The 17236-nt window shown below is 38.8% G+C and overlaps 1 protein-coding gene across 24 annotated transcripts in view; it reads right to left on the bottom strand.

Annotated features, from left to right (window-relative positions):
• HDAC9 (histone deacetylase 9) overlaps positions 1-17236 on the bottom strand; it is an 861568-nt gene that overhangs the window by 339733 nt on the left and 504599 nt on the right. For 21 of the 24 annotated variants that reach the window (XM_084791697.1, XM_084791698.1, XM_084791693.1 and 18 more), the window contains 4 exons: positions 15333-15448; positions 5250-5372; positions 2253-2463; positions 1579-1796 (listed from right to left, as the gene is read on the bottom strand). In XM_084791697.1, the coding sequence (XP_084647823.1) occupies positions 1579-1796; positions 2253-2463; positions 5250-5372; positions 15333-15448 (668 nt within the window). The remainder of the gene's footprint in view (positions 1-1578; positions 1797-2252; positions 2464-5249; positions 5373-15332; positions 15449-17236) is intronic. The other 3 variants (XM_084791695.1, XM_084791708.1, XM_084791711.1) reach the window with 1 other exon arrangement.

Genomic DNA, 17236 nt, shown 5'->3' with positions numbered 1-17236 from the left:
AGCTAACTTAACTTCAAGTCAAAAAAAAATAGGTGGTCAAAAATATGATTCCCAATCCTTCATTCCACATAAATTTCTCTCAATGGGCATAAAAAAATATATAGAGTTGTCTTAAGTTGTTCTGGAAGGCCACAAAACAACAAATTTCACTTTACCACTATATATTAAGCCTGTACATTTAAGCTGTTGAACATTGCAAGAGGCAAAGAAGGAAGTTAATTACTTCCTGAAGAAACTGATTCGATAGAAATGAAGTCAACAGTTGTAGAGAAATGCTATCATGCTCAAATGATTCAGAAAGAGTCTAGGCCAGTCTTCTCAACTTTCCTGATGCTGCGACCGTTATTAGGATTCGTCATGTTGTGGTAACCCCAAGCATAACTTACTTTCATTGGTACTTCATAGATATAATTTTGCTACTGTTATGAACTGTAATGTGAATATCTGTGCTTTTCGTGGTCTTAGGTGACCCCTGATGCCCCCAAAGTGGTAAGAGCCCACAGTAAGAGCCACTGGTCTACACCCCTAGTGAAAGAAGGTTGGAAAGAGCACAACTCCACCTCAATACCTCAACCTACTCACAATACACAATCTGCACAATGCGAGGGACTAGGCTGGACAAAATGTTCTTAGTATTGCTCAGAACTGCTTGGGATTCTATAGCCCACGTTCCTCTCATGACTCCATCCTTAAGTGAGACCCAAGAAGAAAGGATCGTCTTCAGGGGACCTTGCAGTAAGGTTTGCCCAAGAGGAAGACCTCACTCTTACTGTCATGAGTCAGATGTAAAGGGCAGTGATGCCATCTGTGCCCACCAGGGTTTATTTTGTTGTGCTCTGTGTTTTACACTGTGGCAAAGCATGTACCAAGCTGAGCCGTGTATCTATTAATCAGTAAACAGTAATGCCTTTAGGACATGCTGTGTGTCACAGAGTACAATAGACAGAGAGGGATTATTTCCCTATAAATCTCCAGAATGTGCTTTCCGGTGCTGTTGGATACCATTATTCTGTAACCACTGTTTCTTTGTGGTTGGTTTAGCAGGAAAACTCGGCATGTATTATGGTATAGACCATAATCATTGTTTCAGCACGAATCAGGGTCCTAGAAAGAAATTGCCGCAAGTCTCAGTGAAATTATTTCAAATAAATTTTTAGAATGAAATAGGCATACTAAACAATAAGTGCAACCTAGATGGAAATATGTTGCCAAGAAATACAATGCTGGCTTACACTGTCCTATCAGCCAACAACTGTGTAACCTTTCTGACTTGTCAACCCGCACATTTACCCGGCATCACACATGAGACTTCATGCACACAGGGCTTATGTGTCTGTGAATTCAAACAAACACCTTCTCAAGCCTAAATCATACTGTTAACCTGTGATCTCAATTTTGCTTCAACTGTCCTGTGAACACAAAAACGATGAAAATAGCAACATTGTCATCCTGTCCTTCAACCCAGACAGCTGGGCAAGGATGGGGATCTTTGCACTTTGTCTGCTCCCAGCATTCTCTTCTCATTCCCAGTAATGAGAGCCCAGGGCTCATAATATTTAACTCTGTTTCTTGGCTTACTTTGTTCATGTGGATTTGCTGCTGGTACTGTTTCTGCTTCTCCAGGAACTGCTGGTGCTGCTGCTGAATGACCAGCTGAGCCAGAGTGCTCTGAGGCAAAGGTGCAGACTGGGTTCGATTCAGGGGTCGGTGACGGGGCAATTTGTGGGTACCTCTAATGCCTGGTGAAATTCTTTCTTTTGTTGCCAAAGGAGACTGAGGATGTAAGGGAACTCCACCTGAAAAACAAAATGTGAGTGTGGGTGAGAGAGAGTGTGAGAGTGTGTGTGTGTGTGTGTGTGTGTGTGTGTGTGTGTGTGTGTGTGTGTGTGTGTTAAACAAAGACGTGCTGATACCTAATTCTAAGAGAAGAGAAGAAGCATTTCCCAAACAGACAACTTAAGAAGGCTCAGTTGGGACTGGAAGGCATAAGTGCAAAAGCCTTGATCAGGAATATGTCTGTGTAGTCAAAACACAAACCTGCCATGCAGTTTATTATATACAAAGGGTCCCTCCTAGCTTTGCCCCACACAGATCAGAAATATGTAACAATCATAGCTCCTCCCACAGTGTCAAGCGTTTGGCCCTTGTACAACAACAGGAACTGTTCTTAAAGTTTTGAATTAAAGAAATGTCACAGCGGATCACTGATAATAGTCCTAAAAGGACTTGGGAATAATGTCATTGCTAATTACCAGTCACAAGAAGCTTTTGCTGTCGCATTTGTTCCTTCAACAGTAGGTGCTGCAGGAGGGCTTGGTGACTGCTGTTGGGTTTTCCCTCCAATGCTACAGGAGCATGGCTGGAGGATGTCGCCATGCCAGTGCCATACTGGCCAGGCAGAGGAACACCTTGCCTGAGCATCTGTGTCTCACACTTCTGCTTTTCTTTGAGTGAATTAGAAGCCTGAGTCAAGAAAGAATGAAATTGTTAGTGCTCCTTATCCCTGTCATCCCTCAGGTCATTATGTAAATTTCTCATGTCTAGTGTAGATTCTGAAGAAAATGGACAGTACTCTACTTTTACACTAAAAGAATTAACAAGAGATACAGTGGAGGCACCAGAAACAACTTAGCACTGGATATTAAGGAAAATTCGTGTTAAATATCGAAAATAAGAGTAAACACAAACTTTCAGCTATGTAGGAAGAACAAGTTTAAATGTTTTGTTGTATATCTTGGAGGTAATGGGTAGTTGAATAACAAAATATACTTAAAAATGTCTTAAGGAGGAGCTAAGTGTTCTCACCAAAAAAAAAAAAAAGTATAGAAAGCAAATGCATACATTAAACTTAACTCATTACACTAGACAGATCAAAATGCCATGCTATGAACTATAAATACATGCAATTTTTATGCATCAACTTAACAAAAAGTTAAAATAAATTTCAGGCTTCATAAGTGGGAAGCTTAATTCTAAAATACTTTAAAATGCACTGCATGACTAAAAGGTACATTGGAAAGTTAAAATTTATTCAAAGAAAGGCTATCACATAGAAGAAGATAAGGCAATCGATAATTCTAGAATTTCAAGAAAAACACAAAATATACATTATTATAATATCTCTAATTTTTCACAGATATTTAAGTTTCAAATATTTAAGTTTAAAATAAAATTCTCTCACTCAGTGAAGACTGGTACAAATAGACAAGAATTCGATTTAAATATGTATTTTCTACTAATTCATAACAGATCCCTACATCTCTGAATATTAAAAATGACAACCTAGATACTTTTGTATAATAAAGTAAACTGCAAGTGAAATCAGATATCAAATAAAAGTGTTATTAAGAACTTGAAAGGCATGGTAACACAGTAATGATGCCATAATAATTACATCATCAAGAGCAATAATGAATTATCCTATTCAAAAAAAATTTAATGAATGGTGGTCATTTTGGTATTACAAAAGCAGAAGTCTAATACCTCAAAATTATGTGGCATGTTTCTTTTCAAAACTTATGTTTCATCTTTCAAAATTGCTGTGCACCAGGGAGGCAAAACAATTTTCAGTGATGGAGAAATTGAAGGACGAAGAGGTAAATGGTTTGCCTGAGTCACAGTGCGGGTCAATCCAATGTATACCGCACAAGTGATGTGCCTGGCCCAGCCTCCTTTCCTTAAAGTCTTCTGCTGTGCAGTGGGGGAAGGGAGTATTAGAGATCATGCTGCCAGGCAAGGCTAAGCTTGAGAAATTAATTGTGAAGGCCTCATCCACACCAAAATGGAAGCAAAGAAAAATGAAACTAATCCAAACCACACTGGTTTATTCATCCAATGGGACAAAATGGCATTGTCATTGATATACAAAACGTTCTGGCTTTAGAACGGGTCCTTTGGGAAAAAATTTTTTTTCTTTGACCACATTAAAAGTGGTGCACGTATGAGCTAGCAAGAGCTGGTGGCTGAGAGCACAGAAAATGGTGGCATCTAAATGCCATATGGTGTCTCAAAGAAGTGTAGGGGTTGGTATTTATATACCATTAAAATAAATGACAGAGGAATATAAACATTTTTTAATAAGTGTGGATTTCAAGATTTCCATGTCTTATTTCTAGTTTAATTCCTACTTCCATTTTACATTTCATTAGATCAACTGTTTACAAATCCCTGGAGTTTCAGGAGTGTATCTGATTCAGGATTTTCATGCATTTCTTCTGTAAATCTTGGATTACAGAGGCCACATCCTAAATCTGCCTTCTCTTCCCATATGGTATATAATCATAGAAGAAGATGACATTATATTCTATTAATAATACAGATGTAATAAAATTTTAGAGCTAATAAAAATATCTGTCTCAAAGATATATATGACTCTAATGTACTGGACTTAGGAAAATGCTTGACAAGTGAGTGCTACAACTGGTGCCAAGGGTGGGGAACAGCTTTCACCTCTACTGTCTACCATCTGATTTCTATGTATGGACAGTTCACTTTACTAACATCTGTGATGGATTATCCTGTGCAAAGCTGATAAATATTTTATAACAAGTAAAATATATATTATTTTAGAGAATGTGTATAAAATTGTTATTTCTGTCTTCTCTTAGAGTAGACAATTACTCCTCCTGAAGATCCTATTTCAGTTGTCAAGGTTTTTAAATCAAGTAATTCTCTTGACGTCTCCTGGGAACAGTAAAATGTTGTCCTTGAGGAGCTTTTCCAGATAGGTATTCTTTCCAACAGAATCGGGGAATTCCTAAAATAAAGTCACCCACAAATTCGTTTCTATAAATAAGCGCTGCTCTGTGTCACTGGCTGAACCTCTGAGCTCTGGCCCAGAGGAGGCTCAGTTCTACCAATCCCTCACTGGGTCTGTATTCTTGGGCGTTTAAACTCCCCAGACTCAGCTTCCTCTACTGTAAAAATGTGGACCATAATCTCTTCTTCACAGGAGGGATGTTGGAGCCACTAAATTTGTACATGTGAAGACTGCCAAATGTTTTTACATTGAAAGTCATTACCCAAGTGAGTTATTTGTACATGATTGCATGAACCAGTTCTCTGATTTGAAACTGAGCTGAGTGCCTTTGAACAAAGCAGAAAAAAGCAAATCATGAGGGGTGGTGGTGGTGCTGCTGCTTCTGCTGCCTCTCGAGAGGCTCTCAAGTCTAAATACACAAGAAATAAAAGAGAGTTCATGTACAAATTGTCACTTGCACAGGTTTAGGCTGAGGGGCGCTATGACTCACATTGAGTGGGGATGGCACTGCTGGGAGTCCCAGTGTGATATTGGGCAGGGAGGGGGACGTGTAGAGGCTTAGCAGGTTCATGGAATCCTCATGAAGTAGAATGCGCTGCTGCGGAGCCAGCTGCTGTTGAAAAAGAATGAGAAAAGGAGATTCTCAAAACATTACAAAGTCGTCAATTTTCTTAGTAAATGTTCAAATTTCATAACTCAGTTTCTATATTATCATAATGAAGAAAAGCATTAAGTACTTACATTCTGTTTCTGTATCTAAGATTTATAGTATAAAATGAAAAGAATTTTTTTTTATCTGAGTCATAAAGGATGGTGACAGACCCTCTATTTTCATTGTGAAAATTTCCTTAGAAAATACAGCTTTCTGGAATATAACTAACATGCTTGTCATGTCTCAGAAAAATACAAGGATCACAGCTGGTGACGCTGGTGAGCACTTATAAACATCATAAAACAAGTAGGAAAAATAACTTCATCAAATAGTCCTAGTTTTGACCATAGTTTTATTTCATTTACTGAGAGGAAACTGAGGAGTTTAAGAAGTGCATATGAATCACATTTTAATATGAAAGTATTAATAAACTGTGGGTGGTGTTATTTCACATCATAGACTTTCAAAACTAAATTTTAAAATGTTATGAGATTTCTACTCCACAATAATCTACATTTACACTGAAATGCACGTGACGTTTTGGTATCTCAGTACTTTTTTTTTTTTAATATAACAAATACCTTTTTAATCCAACACTAAGAGATGTGTGTTCCCACATGTGGTTTACTATGGTTGCTTGACTTACGTTCTCTGTTTAACTCTTGCTCCCCTCCCAGAACTTTTATACAATGAGAGTTACAAAGGTCTTATTAGACTAGGGAACTCTGGCCTGATATGGTTCCCAAGGGTACAACATCCTGAAAAAGAATACTCCATGTAACAGTATGACACAGTGACTGCTTTCTTCCCAAACAAAAAGCATATGGGACTCCAATAATAGACCACCTCCAAGAGAGATATTGCACACACGGGCTTTGGCTAAAGTAAATATAATAACTTGTCAAGCATGTTTGGGGGAGCTGTAGATTTTCCTCGGGACAAACCTGGGATATCAATTAACAAGGGAAAATATGTGCTAATACAATGCAACCTCAGAATATCCCTGAAGAGTGATGCGCCACCAAAACACAGGATGTTATTCCAAAACGTTATCTCAATCATACAGCTGTTTGGAGATGAGTCTCAGCCTTAACATAACACAAGCAAAAGCTCAGAGTAGAGTTTTTCCATTGCAGCTTAGATCTCTAACTCAGGCTGGGTTTCTCCTTAAAAGAACATGCCAGCTATTCATGCATGAACATCATGTGTTATGTTGAACTATTAATGCGCCATTGAGTTTATATGGCAAAATTAAAGTTGTCTAAAACCCCAAAGCATGAAAATTACTGGGAAAGACTTTTAAATCATAGTGTGGGAGATTATAATTTTATTTTAGGAGCTATCAGTAATTGTTGTGTATCTGTTTAAAGTGAAACAGCAAGTGGCTATTTTGTTTATACAATGGGATTTGAAATAATTTTTAGTATATAATATACGCATGGACCACAAAAGATACAAGGAAATAAAGTTATTTTATTGGGTTACTGGAGGCAAATACTATTTTAAAATGAAGGAATAGCTCACTCATCTGAATCCTTAGAAGAGAAAAAAATTGTGACAAAATTGGAACTTTAATTAAGAATTACCATTCAAAATTGTGATGTTTCCCATAACAGGGGCCTTACAGGAATATACCACAGGCCTCAGAGATGGGGCTCTCTTTGTGTAACTAAGATGACTTTTGTATGCCCTGACACCCCACTGCATGAAGACAATGCACTTGGGTGGAAATTGAGTTCTCAGATGTGGTGACAAGAGCAGCTGGTAGGCTGCACACACTGGCTTTAGCTGATGTGAAGGGATTTGTTGATATTCCTTCTCTAGGTTTTCAGGCTCCAACAACCTAATATATAAATTCTGTGGCTCCATCTCTCACAGTGGTATATTAATTTCCAGTGTCTATCAAATACCATGCCTGGAGGTTAGCATCTTCTTTACTCACACTCCCAAATTTACCTCATGATCATAGTTCAGATAAGGAGACAGAGGGAAGGGAAAGAAGCCTGAAGCCTTCCAGTGGGACCAGCAGGGAAATCTCTACATCCATCCTACCCTACAACTACCACATGAGGAATGGAGGCCAGAGAAACAAGTAAGTCTCTGAGATACTCCCTAAGATTTACACAGAGATGCAAAGGGGAGAGAGTGGGAACCTGCTAAAACAATAGACCTGGTGATCATACAGACAGGAGGATCTACAACCCACATAAAACATGCCCTAATATTCCCTGGAATTCAAGGAATATTCTCTGTCCCCATGTCTGTGGTTGGTCTTCTTACAGACATTAATATCATATGGAGCTTGGGCACTGCTTGCCTCTCTCAACTGTACTAAGAATATATACACAGAGTCTATGGATCTTTCCAGTGTTTGAGATCATACCTCACAGAACCAGACAACTCTTTATTCCACATTGGCTATTTGGACACAGCTTCCCCCAGCTAGGGTTTTCACAGGAGCAGTCGTCTATCTGTTCTGGGTCAATGGCTCTTAATAAAGTCTGGAAGTATATTCTCAACTGCTAAATACAGACAGATTGCGCAGAGCTATTTGCCTAGTCAGTGAGGATCCTGATGTGTGCTCTCACAGGCTTGTGTGCTCCCCACCACAGCACTGTGAAAAGCTCCCAGGGATCTGCAGGAAAACACAGAACTTTTCCAGGAAGTGGTTTTAAATGAGCTTGGGATCATCCTTGGAGCTCTATTGCCGAGATGTCAATATATTATAGCTTAGAACATTGGAAAGATGTCTTTCACAAATGGAAACTTACACTATAGGCAAATGCACTACAGGCATGAAATGTAAGCCTAGCATATGGCCTTCATGAAACCATTAATGATTAGCTCATCAGTGTTGAGTAAAGGTGCAGGGCAGGCAAAGAAGGCCTACATCTCTCAACTGCACATGTTAAGAGAAAGGAGAACAAACATCAGTAGTTATAACCACTATTATTACATTAAAGTTAAAACATTTGTATACAGGATGAGCCTAGAGCTGGTGTGTGTGGGGGGGGGCTATATTCACATTTTATTAAGATCTTTCAAAACTGTATTTAATCTCTTTTCTCAGGATAATGTCAATTGGCAGGAGATCTTACAGATGAATAACATATACATAGACTGAAAAATATATGCCTCTCAGAGGAGATACTCATTTGGCCACTGACAATAAGAAGCTACTGGTTTAAACAAAAGGAATAGAGAAAGCTATCCCAAAATGAGGACTGACAAAAATTAGAGAAATGGTCATTATCAATGTTCTGGGTGAGGGAAACTAAAAGAGGTGTAATAGACAGGTACAGTAATTTTGGCCAACCTTTCAGATGCATCAACCATAACTACCGCACATACTATGGACTAGGGAAGCCTTGACTGGACATGAGAACTTGCAGGACATCTTCCTGGAAGCAATCAGGATGGGGTGGCAACACACCTTAGCATAGCTTACTTAGAACTAGTGAATAAATTGTGGCAGCAGGAACCATGGATTTTTACAGTGATCAAAAACATTCACAAGCCAATGCTGGATCTAAACACATGTTCAGTGATAAAAGTAAGAAATTAAATGAGGCAAATAACACCGTGCCACTCACATTGTCAAAAATTCACAAGACAGAAGGCAAAAGTGCACACTATGTAAGAAAAAATACAGGCCAAATCATAGGAAAGCCTAACTGCCCTGGAGGCACGAAACAGAGAAGGGGACAAAGAAAAAGAGGAAAAGGAGAAGAGAGTGAGTAAAAGAGCGTGACAAGGAGAGCAGGGAAGCAAATAAATGAATGCCTGGACTACACCTGGACTTGAGAACACATTCTCAGATATCTGCTGACTATCAATAAGAAGCTTATAGGGAAGGTGAACATAGAATGCTCAGTTTGCTGAATATTCAGAATTATCTACAATAGGCCAGAGATTCAAAAAAGAAAAAAATACAGACCTTAGGTAAGAGATTTAGACTAGTAAAAAAAAAAAACAAAAAAAAAAACCAAAAACATTTCTTACGAACATTTCTCATCTGAGCTCTGCCACGTGTTGGACTGTGGATGGAGACAGCCACCTACCTTCCCTAGAACACAGATCCTTTAGCACAGGACAGAGAACCCATGACTATCCTATGAGGTAGCACCCATGCCTATCAGGACGGCCTCTAGGAAAACATACTCTTGCCAATCAACTTAAAAATTGTAGACTATTTAAAAACAAGACAGCCACATTTTAAAAGACACCTTAATGATATAATATTTGCAAACTGGCTCTAGCTGTATTTTCCAGGATGGTTTGTTTCTATGCTTCTTTTAGGAACAAAAATGAGATACAATGATTCTCACAATAAAAAAGAATTATTTTCAGAAAGTAAAACTCTCCAAGTTTTAACTTTTTACTGAAGAGCATATTACTAAAAAAAATTTAGACCAAAATTATGACAATAATAACAAGTTTTATACATTCTATTCTTAAGCTTTTCCAACTCCTTCCTTCCTTCCTTCCTTCCTTCCTTCCTCCTTCCTTCCTTCCTTCCTTCCTTCCTTCCCTCCCTCCTTCCTTCCTTCCCTCCCTTCCTCCTTCCTTCCCTCCCTCCTTCCTTCCTTCCCTCCCTCCTTCCTTCCTTCTTTCCTTCCTTCCTTCCCTCCTTCCTTCCCTCCCTTCCTCCTTCCCTCCCTCCCTCCTTCCTTCCTTCCCTCCCTCCCTCCTTCCTTCCTTCCTTCCCTCCTTCCTTCCCTCCTTCCTTCCTTCCTCCTTCCCTCTCTCTCTCTCCCTCTATGTCTCTGTCTCTCTCGGTGTCTCTTTCTCTCTGTGTCTCTGTCTCTCTCTGTGTCTCTCTCTCTCTCTGTGTGTGTGTCTCTGTCTCTCTCTCTCTGTCTCTCTCTCTCAAAACAGTAACACACAGTAAAATAAAAGTGAAAATTCAAACAAACAAACAAACAAACCAAGACAAGAAATACCAAAACAAAGTCAACAAACAGCCCACAAAGAGAACATGGAGTCTGTTTGGCATTGGCAAACTACTCCTGGGCATGGGGCCTGCCTCGGAATGTGGCTGATATATGCTGAGATTCCATTGGAGAAAACGGGAAGTTGGAATTTTAATTGTGTTTAAATGTATGTGTGTGCATATGTGCTTATCTGTTTGGGTGCCTGAGGAAACCAGAAGAAGGTGTCAGATTCAATGGAACTGGAGTTTTAAGTGGTTGTATACCACCCAACAAGGGTGCTGGGAACTGAATGTGGGTCCTCTGGAAAAGCAGCAAGTCCTGCTGAGCTGCTAAGAGTCCTGGGGGTTTGTTTTCTAAATCTGAACTTTAACACTATAAAAGCTCTTGTTTGCAATATTGGCTCATGTGATTATTGTGTCATCACAACTTCTTTTCCATGTAGGGAGACAAGTTTTAATTGCTGCCATATAAAGCATAGCTCAGAGGCACCAACATAGACAATAGGACAGTGGGAAATCAAATGTCATAACAACTATTACAAAACAGAGGCAGATGAGTCATGTGAGGCTAGAGCAACACAAACGTCATTGCCAGAGATCTTAGAACACTTATCCTTTTTATTAGAATCGGTTTTTTTTTTAAACATTTGGTTTTGCTGGAAAAATTATTTTAAAATGTAACATCAGACATAGCCACTAATATTTGACTGGGAAAAACCCAGCAACCTGGCTCCCGTAAAGATAGCTATCAAGTAAGTCTACTGGATCTGGAGGCCCGGTGCTGCCAGGGACAGAGCCTATTTGGACCCACAGGCCCATAGCATCAACAATCCAAGTAACTAGATGGCTAAAGACATCTCTGCCAGGAGCTGGAAACAGATACTCTTGAGGTTTTAGTTCCCAACCAAGTTGACAAAGGAGTAAAGTGAATATCTCTCACAGTCTGGACTCTGGGACTGAGCATATGTACAAAATAGAAGAAACGGAACAGAAGTGGTTGGAGCAGATGGAGACTCATTCTCACATGAGCGCTGCTGGCCCGAAGACAAACACCTAATGAGTTTTCCCCGTGAAGAGCCCACACTGACGACAACAACAAAAGTGAACTTCTTTCAAGTTTCAGAATGTACTATCTGCCTTGCAAACATTTGACTCCTTTCAGCAAAGTGGCAGAAACAGGTATTGCCATCTTTTAATCAATCAGGAATCTGAGGATTAATAAGAGTTTGGCAACTTGACCAATAGTAACCCAGGAGTTGGTTTTGAAGCTATGTTTGAGCCCGGCCTTCAGACAGAATACTTAGACACCCACTACAGTCTGTCCATCCTGAGCTGCACTTACAGGCACGTTTTTCGTCATTCCTGCTCCTGCCTCTGCCTCATCTAGGACTTACTGCTTACAGTATAGAAAACAAAATCATTATCACCTAAGAGTCAAGAACTTTAGGTGTGCTTTTTGCAAATCCTAAGCAGCAAATGCAAATGGAATGCCATTTATTTATATGTGGTCTGAATGAATTAGGTGATAAATCCTACTTACAGGCATGGTACAGAGAAAGACATTCTCACTCATGCATATATATATATATATATATATATTTTTTTTTTTTTTAAGTTGTTGACTGAGATTGACCTTCTGTGTGCTAGGTAAGAACTGCACCACAAAGAGACACACTCAACCCTCTCTTTGCTTTTCTCCTATTGAGACAGGTTTTCACCATGTTTTACAGGCTAGCTTTAGCTTGCTCTGTATCCTTCGCTGAGTGTAAACTTGAGACATGTATCCCTTTACGTTGAAAACCCATTTGTGTTATTTCATCAAAGCAGGGTATTTTGTAAATGACGAATTACACAACTGAGGATATTAGCATTGTAAAGTTGGAAGTAATTTTGATCTCTAACTTTCTGTCGCTTATGAAACCACATTTCTATTATTAACCTTGGAGGTTAATGTAAAAAAATCACACAGTGAACTCTAAGTGAGAGCACCACCCTTCCCTGTGTCCGGTTTCTCTAGGTGGTAATGTGCCATGGCTAGGATGTTAATCTGCGGACAGTCTGCCTAACTTCTGCAGCCTCCTTACCTATCCAGAATGAATTACATGACAGCGCTCTGTGAATGCAATACAGCAGAAAACACATGTTAGCCATCAGGGTTGCATTTTTGGTTCTGGGCCACAGAGAGGCTCCCCATCAGTGCATAAAGGTCTGCCCACCTGGCCTTTTGGATCACAGTTCATGCACACAATTAATTCATTATGAGGTAAGTCACTGCTTGCTTTTGAACTAGCCTTGTGAGCTTTGGAAGTGAATGTCCTGCCACTGACCTGGAGAAATCCCTCTACCCTTTAAACTCCATTAAATCACATTTCCTTCTGCTTTGTTTTGTTTTTCTTTTTTGACTGGTGGGGGTGGGAGGAAAGATTTGCAGTGACAGAATATGTTCAACAGTTAGCTGGAAAGCTAGGATATCCAAACCTAATTTGTGAGAATAGGAGATTTAGGAATACAACATGGATTGAAAGAAAATAAATAAACTGAAAAAAAAAAGAAAAGAAATAAACTGCCTTGATTTATACTCTCCCTCTTTTGCTATATAGAAACATATATACACATATATAGATACATGTTTAAAATTAGAGTAGACGATCTAGAAAATTTAGTAGGTCACAAATAGCCAGAAGAGGAAAAAATCTTCCATTTTCCATTTATTTTCACCAACACTTCGTCCAGGTTTTTGTGATTTTTTTCTTTTACTAAGCAGTGAATTGACACAGTTAGTGACTCTCAAACCACACTCCTTGTCCTCCTGCCTGAACTGTAATCAATTCTCAAGTATTGCCCTCACTCTTTTACATCCCTTTACTAAACATGCTCAGACAAATATTATACCCCTTTCTGAATGCAATAAAATGTGAACAAGCTGTTAATGACCAAATGTAGAGTCACTGATATTGTATCTCTGAGAATTATCTGCGCTGTTGAATGTAGTATCATATGCTGTCATTTTTCCACAGTACAAAATGCCCTAGGACTGAGCAAAGCCCATCAGTGTTTATGTAGCTACTGAGAACCATGCTAATTGCTATTGGTGATGAACTTGTTCTTTTCTTAGAAATTAGTTAATGAGCTATAGAAAATAGCTCAACATGGGGATGCAACCCAATACCTGAAAGTCTGATTTACATGTGTGATCACAAGTATCTACAGTAGTCACAGAATATGCTACCTCACATTCTATTTTGTGGAGTGTATAATGAAGAAGTAGTGATGAGAGAGTAAGAAACAGGAAACTAATGAAGGTCTTAAAGACGAACGCAGGCATCAGAATACTACCCTTCAAGTAACTGAGAGATGGTCATAAGGACCTTTTATCCTTTCTATGCCTGGTCTCTGGCAAACAGAGTAGAAGTTTAAGAATCTAGATAGAAGAAGACGTCCAACTCCAGGGAAAACTCACGGCTGTTCTGTGTGGGTTCCCAGGGGTCTGCACATATGGGGATGCTTTAAGTCAAAAAATATGAGGCTGTAATAGTCACAGATGAACTCAGAGTTACAACTTTTCCAGCAGAGAATCTGCCCCTCTTGGGGTGAGGTGAGACACCCGCCCAAAGAGTTTAGGAGCGAGTCCTTGGGATCCCAGCCCAGTCCTGAGAGTGCCTGCAGTGTTTTGTAGTGTTCTCCTTGCTCAGCACTAGGCTTTCTAGTCTAGCTTGAGTTTTTTTGTTGTTTTGGTTTAGTTTTTTGTTTTTGTTTGAGTTCATGAGATATCAAAAGTCAAAGTCAAGAATATGAGGCATTTAAAGCATCCATTTCCACTGCTTATATTTCGCCTAATAATTGCATAACATCTAGTAATTTATACGTGCGCATATGTGTTTGTGTGTGCATGGGAAATGTATGAAGTTACAGAGCGATGGCACTCTTGCCTAGAGGACATTTCTGTCAGTAAAGATGACTAATATCAGTGGGTTATGTCAGGAGACGTTAAAGTGATATCCCTGTAGACAGAAGTGCTTTGGCACACTATGGATAATGCCATGGTAAAAAATCTACAGATAAAACCCAACCTATGACAGATTTGATCAATGCCTTTCAGTCTCAAAGTACAAAGACTCTAAAAGACAAATGCAAGTAATGGTTCCATGTGAGAAGTAGTCACACCAACTCTTCTTCCAGAGAGGAGGCCTAGGAAGGAGGTGGCATCGTGAATAGGAAGAAAACATGATATGCCTTCAGCCTAGGTCAGAATAGTGGCATTAATGTGGCTACTTTAGTACAGTCTAATACAGAGAGCAGCCGACTCTTGCTGACAGTCACTATCTTCTTAATATTATGTCACTGATTACAACAAATGTCAATATTTTAAAGCAATATTCTATATAAAATCAGTTGCACTAATGGTGTTCACGATTTTATTTATCTTTGTATCTATTTCACCAGGTAAAATAACTACCATGTAGTAAATACTAAATAAATGTTTTTTTCAGTGATGTTCTAGCTCCCGTAATCATAATACAGACAAATAGTTGTTTTCTATTATACTTCAGATAAAATGAATAAAACCTACATTGTTAGTAGTGACTGTGAGAGGCTTACTTGGACCTAGTTTGCTTACTTATGGGTCTATGCTTATCAGAAAAAAAAAAACCAGTACCCAGGTACAACTACAAAGTGGCATATCATTGGGCAATACAGATTTAGCATAGTTGAGAATGTATTGATTTTGGTTTGCATTTCAGTATTTTTCCAACATGGATGGTCTTCAAAACCTATATCTCTAAATATAATCAAGTTTATTTAAATCCACATAATAAGCTATAACAAATATGAGTACAAAACAGAACTAATATTTACTCATTACGGTTAGGAAATACTTTGGCTCTGTTTATAGATTTCTAATGTGTGAAAGTGAGGAAGCCTAGACTCAGATATAGCCCTTTGTATCATAGAAACCACTTCCAGAGGTAGATGAAGAGGGGGCTTACCTCAGGGTGAGGTGTGGGAGGCAAAACTGAAGTCTCATTTTCAGTAACATTTCCAGCGGGCCCATTGTTTGGTGAGCTGGGACCTGACCCTGGAGAGCTGCTACTGACTGAGGATTCTGAAAAACATGGTGAAATACACATGCATTCATAAACAACATACAAAAACGAGCTCCAACTGGCTGCATTAGGTAGCACCAGGCATGATTCACTTTACTACTGTGTGAATGACAAGCACTATACAGAAAGAACGGAGAAAATGTTCGGACCATTTCTAAAGTTTTCTATTACTTTCCCTCCTTTGTTTTCAACTGCCAAAAGTACCATATGATATTAACAGCTTCTATTAAAAAATGCAGTTATAAAATGTCACAGAAGCCATTGATGAAGAAAGGAAACAAAGAAAGGCATGGTCTTTGCTTACTCTCATGATATCATAAAGGTACACAGTGAAAGAGATAGTACATTTGCATATGGAGTAAAAGCAAGCTGTCAGTACAAGAGAATCTCAGGGAAACTGGTGTTGATGCTGAACTATACATTGTTTTTCATTCAATATTCAGGGTATATCTTATTATAGTACATGACAGTCAAACTGTCTGAAGAAAAATAACTAGAAACTAAAAATCTACAACGTTGCATTGATAGCTTTTCAACATGCCAGTGACTTTAATTTTGCCAGTCTGAATTTCTAGGACATGAAAAGTTGTCGAATTTATGTAGTGTAAATATTTAAATACCAATTAACAAGAAATTCCTTGAGGCAGAAGTTTGAAATCAACATAGACTATTTATTTGCTAATCTTCAGATACAAAATTCATATGGAACTCCACATGTAACGAAAGTAATGTACTTAATAATACACCTAATTAACATTGAAAATTCCAATTCCTAGAAATATATCTGCAGAAGTCATCATATTGCACATTGGACATTTATCCATTCATCAGTCCTTCCCACCCTCTGCAGTCACTTTGAGCATTTCCTCAGTGTGTCGTATCCACCAGGTCATATCCACCCCTGCAGCTCAGGGGCACTGCCTCTCACACTCATCAGAGACCCAGGGCTGGACCTCATCCCACCTGGATATTGCATTTCAATGCCGTGACTGTGTACTCGAATTCCTCTTAAGCTTTTCAAAGCCACAATCCCAGACTCCTAACCCTTCTTCTGTCTTCATTACTCCATTTGTTATCAACCCCTAAATACAGACATATGCCCAAGTCTGAGGCTCTAGTGCCTCTCATTCTTTGTTTTGTTGTTAAATGTTATCTCCAGGCACACTGCTTTCATGTACATAGTGTTTCTTGCCTTTAATTCTTAAAAATTTTAGTCTGACTTCCTTTGAAATGCTGGATTCTTTAGAAATTTATTTTATTTTTTAGTTATTTGTGTGCTTCATGTTTCTCTCTCTCTCTCTCTTTATATATATATATATATATATATATATATATATATATATATATATATATATATATATGTTTGTGTGAGTCCTCAGAGAGGATAGAAGAGGAGTAAAGGCCCCTGGAGTTGTGGGTACAGGCAGTTGTGAGCTGCTCTGAATAGGTATTATAAAATAAACTCAGGGACTGAAGAAGCACAGCAAATACTCTTAACCACTGAGCTATCTCCCCAGGCCAGAATTTGGGTATGTTTTCCACATAGCAACTACTGTAACAGGCTGCACACCACAAACTGGTTAGGATCTGAGTATAAGTGGTGAGTGCTATTGGGGATAAACTGGGAGGACCCAAGAGAAAGAGTAAATCTAGAAGTGGGTAGAAGAAGAATAAATAAATAGAGATGGAGAGGGAGGATCACAGTAGGCAGGGGGGTAAGTCAACATATAAACATTTTAAAAGATGAACTTTTGGGAGAAAGAGAGAAACAAAATACTAGAATTTGG

This window comes from Acomys minous (genome assembly GCF_964271855.1).
Source record: "Acomys minous genome assembly, chromosome: 8".
Classification (NCBI taxonomy): domain Eukaryota; kingdom Metazoa; phylum Chordata; class Mammalia; order Rodentia; family Muridae; genus Acomys; species Acomys minous.
Note: the sequence above shows the minus strand (reverse complement) of the source record. Positions and strands in the feature narration are given on the sequence as shown.